This window comes from Ranitomeya imitator, chromosome 5 (genome assembly GCF_032444005.1).
Source record: "Ranitomeya imitator isolate aRanImi1 chromosome 5, aRanImi1.pri, whole genome shotgun sequence".
Taxonomy (NCBI): domain Eukaryota; kingdom Metazoa; phylum Chordata; class Amphibia; order Anura; family Dendrobatidae; genus Ranitomeya; species Ranitomeya imitator.
Window position 1 is genome coordinate 112,986,829 of NC_091286.1, and position 12,156 is coordinate 112,998,984.

At 44.5% G+C, this 12,156-nt stretch overlaps 1 protein-coding gene across 1 annotated transcript in view; it reads left to right on the forward strand.

Moving 5' to 3' along the window:
- The window catches only part of LOC138681523 (interferon-induced, double-stranded RNA-activated protein kinase-like), a 167,733-nt gene that overhangs the window by 47,542 nt on the left and 108,035 nt on the right, over positions 1-12,156 (forward strand). The window contains exons 8-10 of the mRNA XM_069769100.1: positions 3,151-3,215; positions 4,186-4,240; positions 6,961-7,004. Of these exons, the coding sequence (XP_069625201.1) occupies positions 3,151-3,215; positions 4,186-4,240; positions 6,961-7,004 (164 nt within the window). The remainder of the gene's footprint in view (positions 1-3,150; positions 3,216-4,185; positions 4,241-6,960; positions 7,005-12,156) is intronic.

A 12,156-nucleotide genomic window follows, 5' to 3' on the forward strand; every position in this document is an offset into this window, starting at 1 on the left:
CTAAACCCTTTCTCCGATTTGGATGTGGAAACTATCATATTGCAGCTGGGAGTGTGCACTTTCAGCCCATATTATATATATAATTGTATGTTTGAACATGTTTTTGTAAACAGCTAAAATAACAAAACTTGTGTCACTGTCCAAATATTTCTGGCCCTAACTGTATGTACTTCCTTGGGAAGTGTAGGAATTCTGTCTCCAGATCTCACCAGGGGGTCTAGCTAGAGCCAAGAACAAAGGAACACTTGACACCTCTGAGTGCTTGGAGGGGAGATGCTAATTGCGGCTTGAGAGAAGGTATCCCTGGGAACCATTTCACAAGTGTCCCAGAGGAAATGAATATATATTCATTGGTAGAGTGGCCGTGCCTAATCAAACAGACCGCAATTATGATATTAACCTGGGAGGCCGGTCTAGAAACCTGACCTCAGACCAAAGTTATAAATTTAGGCTGCAGACAGAGAATTGTGTTCACATGATGAGGGCAGCCTGAAAAGCTGATGTGTTCCACAACTACATTCACCCCCCCCTCAGGAAGCAGAAAGCAGACTACAAGTTAGATGATTTCTGTAAGTTTTCTCCTGTTTATTTGATACTGTTTTGCATAAGTTGTATGTCTTTTTATTATCATATTTTTATACCTTTTTCTTATTGTAATCATTGAACCTTTTTCTATTAAAGTATAAACCTTTAATAAGTTGAACCTTGAATGTTCTAAGGAATCCATAGCCTAGAGGTGTGTGAGCCTTATGAGTGCAGGGCCGCGCTTAGTAACCCGATGTTTACCCTGGTTACTATTGTAAAAGTTAAAAAAAACAAACAGTACATACTTACATTCCGGTGTCTGTCACGTCCCCCGCCGTCAGCTTCCCTGCACTGTGTCAGCGCCGGCCGGCCGTAAAGCAGAGCACAGCGGTGATGTCACCTGCTGACAGTCAGTGCGGGAAGCTGACGCTGGGGGACGTGACAGACACCGGAATGTAAGTATGTACTGGTTTTCTTTTTTTTTTAACTTTTACAATGGTAACCAGGGTAAATATCGGGATACTAAGCGCGGCCCTGCGCTTAGTAACCCGATATTTACCCTGGTTACCAGTGAACACATCGCTGGATCGGCGTCACACACACCGATCCAGCGATGACAGCGGGTGATCAGCGACCAAAAAAAAGGTCCTGATCATTCCCAGTGACCAACGATCTCCCAGCAGGGGCCTGATCGTTGGTCGCTGTCACGCATAACGATTTCGTTAACGATATCGTTGCTACGTCACAAAAAGCAACGATATCGTTAACGAAATCGTTATGTGTGAAGGTACCTTTAGTCGAGGTAGATTAGGATGGGGGAAAATTTAAAGGAAGGCCTTGTAAGTCAGGGGGTGATGTGAGGAGGTAGCGTGAGAATTGGAGACGTTAAATGTGCAGACCGTAAGGTAGGAGGCTATCCAGTCTTTGATGCCAAAGGATGAGACTATTAGTAACAGAAGGAAATAATGGACAAGTGAGGAGATGGGATGTAGAGAGTAGGGTGTATACCAGGGGTGCACAACCTCCGATCCGGGTTCCACATGCGGCCAGTGATGCCTTTCTCTGTGTCCCCAACCATATAGTAAGAAAAATGCTTGTCTGGTAGGTGAACTATAAGTGAGCAGCACACACAGAGGACCAGTGGTAGCAGCCGGGGAGCAGAGACTGGCAAGTTCTAATGGTGCCCAGTGTAGACATCTCTGGATGCCTCATACATCAGGAGAAGGTGTTCCTCTCACCTGATGAGAACTCCAGAAAGCAGCATGTGAATTAGGTGGCCTTTCATACCTGTGACTCGCTCTACTGTAGTTTATGAGAATTGTAAAACATTAGGCAGAAAGCCCAAACCCATGATCTATTGTAAAGAGCCATGTGCATTCATCATGTCTTCCTTTTTAGGGCCTATTCATAAAGGTCTTTTATGAAGATTTAGAAGTGTATTTTACTGCGAATCCACATTAAAAATTGCATCAAATACACTTTTTGTATGTGGATTTTTAAGCAAAATCGGTTTCTAAATCTTCATCAAAAACCTGAGAATGTATCATTATCATGCAGATTGGTGGTAAGAGTCCTGTAAATAAAATTTAAGGGGTTTTACCTTCTGTGATATTTATGGCATACTGAAAGTAAATACAATAAATTTCATAGGTACAAATTCTTAGTACGGCCCCCGGATTGTCATCCTGAATCAATGTGGCTCTTGGACCAAGAAAGGTTGTCACCTCTGGATCTGTAATGGTGGAGAAGCAGGTTTTGGATGGAGAAGACTGAGCAGTTGTGTAGAGGGGTAGTGGTCTGTAGGACAAAGCTTTCTCTAATGTTATCAGTCTCATGTTGCGACGTCTTCAGATGAGATGAGAGTAAGGGTACCGTCACACAGTGGCATTTTGATCGCTACGACGGCACGATCCGTGACGCTCCAGCATCGTAACAATATCGCTCCAGCGTCGTAGACTGCTGTCACACTTTGCAATGTACGACGCTGGAGCGATAATTTCATGACGTATGTGCGATGTAGAAGCCGTTGGTTACTATGCGCACATCGTATACAATATCGTGCACACCTTTGTTACACCATGCGATCATGCCACCACAGCGGGACACTAGACGACGAAAGAAAGTTTCAAACGATCTGCTACGACGTACGATTCTCAGCGGGGTCCCTGATCGCAGGAGCGTGTCAGACACAGCGAGATCGCTGGAACGTCACGGATGTATCGCTGGAATGTCACAAATCGTGCCGTCGTAGCTATCAAAATGCCACTGTGTGACGGTACCCAAGGAATGAGCACGTGTGTTACACCATAGACACCATGTCTGCAGCATGTAGATGAGATTTTTATTTTCTTTCTCTTCCTTTAGCCTGGTAAGTTAATGTACTTTCTATTTACCTGCACAAATCCCCTGGCCGTGTAGTTTCATCTTAAAAAGAAAGCATTGCTAATGTTATTTTTTGAGCATTTTTGCTATGGTGTGTCCATTTAGACACAGAATGGTAAGTTTACACACGGCAATGTTCAGGATTACCAAGCAGGATGTCACATAGCAGTTTTCCATAGAAGTATGCTAATGAAATCCTCAAGCTCAGAATGATCCAGCATCATAACTTTCCAATTATTCCAGTTGCAACAGATCCCAGGACTAGATGGTATAGAAGAAGCCGAGGAAAATGGTGCCAAGTCTGAAAGGTAATTCCTTCTTCATTATAGGCCATATGCTTCCTCTGATTCACTGAGCTTAAAAGGGTTGGTCACTTTCTGCTACAAACTCTGAAAAGGTATAAAATGGGCTGACCAGTATGGAAGACCGTTCCTCCCTCAGTCCTTACTACAGCACCCCAGGTACAGAACCCCTTGCTCACCATGGTATTTGTGTGTAAAGAGTTTACACCAGTGGTCGCTGCATTCAAAGTCCTCGAGGTGGCGATGGTCACATAATTCATACAAAGGATCTCTAGCTTGGCTGTGTCCTTCTCTGCACAGACAATAAAACATTCAGATACAGACAACATCTATCTTACTTATTTACACCATCATTGTACCACCTCATGCCCTGACGTAATCCACATGGCTTACATATGCCTCCACATTATAATTTAAAGTAAGAGTTAAACCCCCCATATTTGCTAGATGAAGTCCTTGAAAGATGTCGTTTTACAATATGGGGTCAGTTCTTGGTGGCTACTTAATACCTCTTGACAAGTTCAGTTTCCTAAAACGGAAACCCTAAAAATTTCCCATATACAAGGATAGGTGACTGATAAGTGATTGATCAGTGGACTCGGCCTCACTGATGGGCAGAACGTCATTTTTATCACCGGCAGGGTACCTTTGTCCCTGTTAGAATAAAGTAGCATCTCAGATGCCCAACCGTCGCTCCATTCATTTTCTGGGCTGCTGGGAAAGGCCCAGCACAGCGCTTGGCAGCCCCTTAGGAAATGAATAGAGCATCTGACCTACTCCATTGTAACAGGGATAAAAGTAACCTGTTCTGCCATTCACGGCGGATTGCAGTGATCAGGACCTCTGGATAGGTGATCACTTGCTTTCTCTGAACAATCCCTTTTACCTTTTCATTGTTTTATTGTTGGGGAAGAGGGATTTTATCAACTCCTGCTGAAAAAAACAGAAATATATAAATCTGCCTTTATCATTGTAGTTCTGAAGACCAGTCTTCTTCAAGCGAGCAAAAGCCAGAAAGCAGTAATTCCCAGGTATTGTGAAATACGCATACTCCGCACCAATAGAAGGATTTCAACTTTGACACATATCTAAAAGACTGAAAAGTGAAACTTTAAAATTAAGAGACTACTCAATAAGTGACATTTATTAGAATAGCTAATATCATAGTGAATGCAAAAATATTCACCCCATTTGAGTGTGAATTAGTGACTTTTATTCTTCATTTATTCTTCGTCTACAGTGGGGTCATTTTGTTTTTTTTCTGCTATTCTGGCACCTTGCGGGCGACATTTGCGGAGCTCAAAACTATTCTAGTAAAGTCTGTGCTCCAAAAGCCAAATAGCGCTCCTTCCTTCTCTGCCCTGACGTGTGGCCTAACAGCAATTTCTAACTAGATATGAGGCTTCGCCGTGATCAGGAGAAATTGCAAAATAAATTATGGGGTCCAGTTTCAAGTAATAACTCTTGTGTACCTGAAAGTTTGCAGCAAATACAAAAATTACATTTCTCCTTCCCCTCATTGGGGGACACAGACAGTGGGTGCATGCTGCTGCCACTAGGAGGCTGACACTAAGTAATACAAAGAAAGTTAGCTCCTCCCCTGCAGTATACACCCTCCTGCTGGCTCTCAGCTAACCAGTTCTTGCTTAGTGTCCGTAGGAGGCACACGGACGGGTCTGCTATTCAGACCCAACACTCTTCATTATTTTATTTTTACATTTTTGATTTTACTTTCTACAACGAAGGGGCGACGGATCCTTTCAAGGCTCCGATCTCCCCGAACCATCAACAGGCGAGCACAGAGAGTTTAGCCTCTCCGTTTCCTCTCCTGCGACGTGCCACACCTGAGCTGATTCTTAGGGGCGATGGTTCGCTTCAAGGGCACCGATCTCCCCACACCCTAAATGAACGAGCACATGGAGTGTCGCCTCCATGTATCCTCTTCCCTAGCCAGGCCTAATGCCGGACAACTGTCCCTGTCCACCCGAGGGCTTGAACTCCGTGGATGAACAGAGGCCCCTCTCTATTGCGTCCGAGCAGCCCCCACTGTCCTACTACTGTTAAAGCGGATGGCACAAGGAGGCGGACAGTTCCTCTCCACCTCCCTAACAAAGGGATGGTGGATTGAGGTTTACCCCTGTATCCCTGCACCGTCCACGCTGCAATACCTGACCTGCAGCAGAACAGTAGAGTGTGTGCGCTTTCCTCGGCGCTGAAACCCTGTCATCACGGCGGCTCCATGCCAGGACACGCACCGATAGTGAGTGGATCCAGTCAGCGATGGGCCTCTGCAGTGGGATATTCACATGCTGACAGGCAGCCCCAGCTTCCCTGTGGCCCACCTCCCTGAGGTAACGCTGCGGCCGGCTGCAAAAATTTAGCCCCCGGTTTCGGCCGATGTGTAGGCTGCATCCCAGAAGCCACGCCCGCACTATGGTGCACTAAGGCGGCTCCTCCCACCTTTTCTGGCGCTTCTCACCTAGCACGGGAGCGATCGCTTCTCTCGGCAACGCCCCTCTATTCTACCCCTGGTATTGCGCACGCCGGCTGCAGAAATTTAGGCCCTGGCTTGGGCCTATTCTTGGAAGTCACTAGGCTTCGCCCACATCACGTCTGTGGCTCCGCCCCTCAATTTGCCGCCTCTCACTCTCTGCGAGACTTTACCACCTCTGCAGCTCTCGGTGGCCATCTTGGTCCACCCTGCCAACAAACACACACACACACACACACGGGCTATGGCTTTGCATTAAAGGGACTCTGTCACCCTCTCCAGCCGTTAGAAACTAAAAGAGCCACCTTGTGCAGCAGTAATGCAGCATTCTGACAACGTGGCTCTTTTAGTTATTGGTGCAGTTAAAGCCAAAATAAAGTGTTTTATAATTTCGCCAAAATACCTGTTTTAACCCCCCTGCTGCAAATGCCACACTTCAGTCACTCAAATCTTCAGGGGCGCCGGGCGCCGCCCCCTCCGCACTGTTTTCCAATGAAATCCGGCGCCTGTGCTGTTTAGTACTGGCTGGGGCAGGTGCAGTGAGCTCTGGCCGTCTGACCTTAGATGCAGTCTTGCAGACTGCGCCTGTGCGGCCGCCCTGCCTGTGAATCCCAGCCCCGCACTGTGCATAATGCATAACACACTGCGGGGCTGGGAATCACAGGCAGGGCGGCCGCACAGGCGCAGTCTGCAAGACTGCACCTGAGGTCAGAGCTCACTGCTCATGGTGCATTTATCGCATTGCACTCGTCCGTTTAAAACGCCAGTGTGACGCCGGCCTTAAGCTCAGAACTTTACAGTGCAACATCCTCTTAATATATTGCAGTCATCATATTACAGTATATAGCACTGTGTACTTACTATTGCTCATTTTGTGTTTCTACCCAGTTAATTATTCCATTTTCTCTGCTCTATGTAGCAACAGGAAGTCTCTTTTCCCTGCATTTATCACTCCCTTTTTCACCTCTTGACCCAGCTGCTCCGCTCCCCCCCTGCCAGGGACTTTTGCAGTGATGTATGACTCATACAGCGAGAATTTACATCCTGTTTCTACATAGAGCTTAGAAGGATTCAGCTAGCCAGTTTTTAATCACTTGATGTCATAAACCTATTTGAAAAAAGAAGAATTAGCTGGGTAGAAGGGAATTTTTTCCCCTCAAAGATGTCCATATCTTTTTAAGTAATACTCACTAGAAGCTGACTTTCCCATATTTTGATGCTTTGTGAATAATGTGTTACCTATGTATGTTCTTCTTTCAGTCTTTATCCAGTGAAACCTCATTTGAACCAAGCAACCCACAGAGGTGAGCTCATTTCATCTTTTTTTTTAAATAAATTGAATAGTCGCTGTCATTTTAACAAACTTTGCATAAATCAATAGTACAAGTGAAAATAAGAAACTTATACCATGTAGTTCAAAGGAAGATGGACTTACAACAAAGTGAGGTGTCAGGTTATACATTCTGTTATACCCTATGGGAAACGCAATCCGCAGTGCACATGCTGCGAAAAAAAAACGTGCGGAAACGCAGCGGTTTACATTCCGCAGCATGTCAATTCTTTGTGCGGAATCCGCAGCGGGTTTACACCTGCTCCATAATAGAAAACTGCAGGTGTAAAACCGCAGTGGAATCCGCACAAAAACCGCGGTAAATCCGCAGTGTTTTAGCACTGTGGATTTATCAAATCCGCTGCAGAAAAATCTGCAGTGGACCATTCCTACGTGTGCACATACCCTAAGAGACCAGGCGGTCAGTGGCAGATTGTGGAACATCTTCAAGCAAATTGAACTCACAGCCACACGGCTTAGTACCGCAGTATAATATTCCCCATACTGCTGCTTCTGTAAGTGTAGTTCAGGAATCAATCTCTCTGTGCGTACCGATATGGGAGACAATAGATCAGCAAGTCACCATCTTCTGGATCAAAGACGCCTGAAATATGGAGATAGAGCCTGCAGAGGGAAAACTGATGAAAAATTCAGGAAGTACGTCACATAATGACCAGAAATAGTGTTACTTCTCTTGTACACAAACATGACCGCTTATTTTGAAATGTACCTGAAATGACACGTATGCTTTAAAAGGTTTGGCAACTTTTTGCTAAACACTATAAAATGACAAACTGCTGTGTACTGGGATGAGAGACCTTAACCCCCTTATTTTGTACTTGGAGAGCTTGAGGTGCCTAAACAGTGGAATCCCCCACAAATGACCCCATTTTGGAAACTACACCCTCAAGGAATTTATCTAGATGTGTGGTGAGCAGCTTGAACCCTCAGAAGCTTCTCAGAATGTTATAATTTTGAGTTGTGAAAATTAACCTCTTTCTGCTATCCGACATACTATTCCGTCCATGTGACCTGGGCCCTAATTCCCATGGACGTAATAGTACGTCACATGCGATCAGCCGCACTCACGGGGAGGGGGAGCGCGGCCGATTGCGGCCGGGTGTCTGTTGATTATCACAGCTGACAGCCAGTACTATGTGCCAGGAGCAGTCACGGACGACTGCGATCAAACAAGATCGCAGCATTCCGGTGGCATAGAGAAGCATCGCGCAGGGAGGGGGCTCCCTGCGTGCTTCCCTGAGACCCTCGGAACAACGCAATGTTATCACGTTGTTCCGAGGGTCTCCTCCCTGCAGTCCCTCGGATCCAAGATGGCCACGGGGTCCTTCCTGGTCCTGCAGGGAGGTAGCTTCTCAGTGCCTGCTGAAAGCAGGTGCCAACAAGCCTCCTGCACTGCCTGTCAGATCGCTGATGTGACACAGTGCTGCGCAAAGGATCAGATCAGCGATCTGACTTTATACAGTGATGTCCCATCCTGGGACAATGTAAAAAAAAAAAAATATTATAGTATATAAAAAATTAAAAAAAAAATTTTCCTAAATAAATTTTAAAAAATATTGTTCCAATAAGTACATTTCTTTGTGTAAATAAACAATAAAAGTACACATATTTTAGTATTGTCGCGTCTGTAACGACCCAACCTATAAAACTGTCCCACTAGTTAACCCCTTCAGTGAACACCGTAAAAATAAATAAAAAAACTAGGCAAAAAACAATGCTTTATCATCATACCGCCAAACAAAAAGTGGAATAACACGCCATCAAAAAGAAGGATATAAATAACCATGGTACCGCTGAAAACATCATCTTGTCCCGCAAAAAATGAGCAGCCATGCAGCGTCATCAGTGAAAAAAATAAAAAAGATATAGTCCTCAGAATAAAGTGATGCAAAACAATTATTTTTTCTATAAAATAGTTTTTATTGTATAAAAGCGCCAAAACATAGAAAAGATATAAATGAGGTATCGCTGTAATCGTACTAACACAAAGAATAAAACTGCCTTATCAATTTTACCACACGCGGAACGGTATAAATGCCTCACCCAAAAGAAATTCATGAATAGCTGGTTTTTGTTCATTCTGCCTCCCAAAACGCTTAATAAAAAGCAATGAAAAAATGTCATGTGCCCGAAAATGGTACCAATAAAAGCGTCAACTCGTCCCTCAAAAAATAAGACCTCACATGATTCTGTGGGCCAAAATCTAGAAAAATTATGGCTCTCAAAATGTGGTGATGCAAAAACTATTTTTTACAATAAAAAGCGTATTTTAGCATGTAACAGCTGCCAAACATAAAAACCCGCTATAAATAGTAAATCCTTTATCACCCACTTAGTTGGGGGAAAAAAAAAATACATTTATTTCCATTTTCCCATTAGGGTTAGTGCTAATTTTAGGGTTGGGGCTAAAGTTGGGGTTAGGGTTTGGATTAGGGTTGGGATTATGTTTACAGTTGGGTTTAGGGTTAGGGGTCTGTCAGGGTTAGGGGTGTTTATAGGGAACCTGTCACCCCGAAAATCGCGGGTGAGGTAAGCCCACCGGCATCAGGGGCTTATCTACAGCATTCTGTAATGCTGTAGATAAGCCCCCGATGTTACCTGAAAGAGGAGAAAAAGACGTTATATTATACTCACCCAGGGGCGGTCCCGCTGCTGGTCAGGTCAGATGGGCGTCTCCGGTCCGCTGCGGCGCCTCCTATCTTCTTTCCATGACGTCCTCTTCTGATCTTCAGCCACGGCTCCGGCGCAGGCGTACTTTGCTCTGCCCTGTTGAGGGCAGACAAAGTACTGCAGTGCGCAGGCGCCGGGCCTCTGACCTTTCCGACGCCTGCGCATTGCAGTACTATCCTCTGCCCTCAAGGCTCTGCGTTATAAACTGTAGTGAAGCACTTGGGGGTTCAAAGTTCTCACAACACATCTAGATAAGTTCCTTGGGGGGTATACTTTCTAATATGGGGTCACTTGTGGGAGTTTCTATTGTTTAGGTACATCAGGAGCTCTGCAAATGCAACGTGACGCCTGCAGACCAATCGATCTAAATCTGCACTCCAAATGGCGCTCCTTCCCTTCCGAGCTCTGCCATGCACCCAAACGGTGGTTCCCCCCACATATGGGGTATCGGCGTACTCAGGACAAATTGGACAACAACTTTTGGGGTCCAATTTTTCCTGTTACACATGGGAAAATGCAAAACGGGGCTAAAAAATAATTTTTGTGGAAAAAAAAAAGAATTTTTATTTTCAAGGCTCTGCGTTATAAACTGTAGTGAAACACTTGGAGGTTCAAAGTTTTCACAACACATCCAGATAAGTTCCTTAGGGGGTCTTCTTTCCAAAATGGTGTCATTTGTGGGGGGTTTCAATCTTTAGGCACATCAGGGGCTCTCCAAACGCGACATGGTGTCCCATTTAAATTCCAGTCAATTTTGCATTGAAAAGTCAAACGGCGCTCCTTCCAAGCTCTGCCATCAGTGGTCTACCCCCACATATGGGGTATCAGCGTACTCATGACAAATTTTACAACAACCCTTGGGGTCCAATTTCTTTTGTTACCCTTGGGAAAATGAAAAAATTGGGGGCGAAAAATAATTTTTGTGAAACAATGTGTTTTATTTTTACGGCTCTACATCATAAATTTCTGTGAAACACTTGGTGGGTCAAAGTGCTCACCGCACATCTGGATAAGTTCCTTAGGGGGGTCTACTTTCCAAAATGGTGTCACTTGTGAGGGGGTTTCAATGTTTAGGCACATCAGGGGCTCTCCAAACGCGACATGGTGTCCCATCTCAATTCCAGTCAATTTTGCATTGAAAAGTCAAATGGCGCTCCTTCCCTTCCGAGCTCTGCCATGCGCCCAAAGAGTGGTTTACCCCCACATATGGGGTATCGGCGTACTCAGGACAAATTGTACAACAACTTTTGGGGTCTAATTTCTCCTGTTACCCTTGGTAAAATAAAACAAAGTGTAGAAATGAGAAATTGCTTGTCAACTTTTAACCCTTATAACTTCCTAACAAAAAAAAATGTTGGTTCCAAACTTGTGCTGATGTAAATTAGACACGTGGGAAATGTTACTTATTAAGTATTTTGTATTATATCTCTGTGATTTAAGAGCATAAAAATTCAAAGTTAGAAAATTGCGACATTTTCGCCAAATTTCCGTTTTCACAAATAAACGCAGGTAAGGCTACGTTCACATTTGCGTTGTTGGGCGCAGCGTTGTTGACGCAACCCACAACGCATATACACAACGCTGCGTTTTTTGACGCATGCGTTGACATAAAATAGTAATGTTCATGAATTTTGGCGCAGGGAAAACGCTACAAGTAGCGTCGTCCGCGCCCTGTCTGGTGCGTCAAATTGACGCATGCGTCGTAAAACACAATACAACGCATTCCGGCGCATGTCCATGCGCCCCCCATGTTAAAGATAGGGGCGCATGACGCATGCGTCGGTATGCGTCGACGACGCTGCGCCCAACAACGCAAATGTGAACGTAGCCTAATATCAAAGAAATTTTACTACTATCATGAAGTACAATATGTCACGAGAAAACAATGTCAGAATCACCGGGATCCATGGAAGCATTCCAGAGTTATAACCTCATAAAGGACAGTGGTCAGAATTGTAAAAATTGGCCTGGTCATTAACATGCAAACTGCCCTTGGGGGTAAAGGGGTTAAAAACACATTTTTCCCACAAAAATGTTGTTTTAGCCCCAATTTTATTTATTTTCACAAGGATATCTGGAGAAAATGGATGCCAAAATCTGTTGTGTAATTTTTCCAGTGTATGCTGACACCCCCATATTTGTTGGAAAATGACTACTTGGGTGCACGGCAGAGCTAGAAATGAGGGCTATTTTGACTGAAATAGGTTGTTGCTACGATGTCACATGAATAGCTCTTGACATGCAGAAACCTCCCCAAGTGATCCCACTTTGTAAACTACACCCCTCAAGGAATTCATCTAGAGGAGTAGTAAGTATTTTTAACCCTCAGGTGATTTACAAACTTGTATAATATTGGGCTGAGTAAATGAAATATTACTTTTTTTTCCCACTAAAATGTTGCTTTGACCCAAATTTTGCAATTTTCAAAAGGGGTA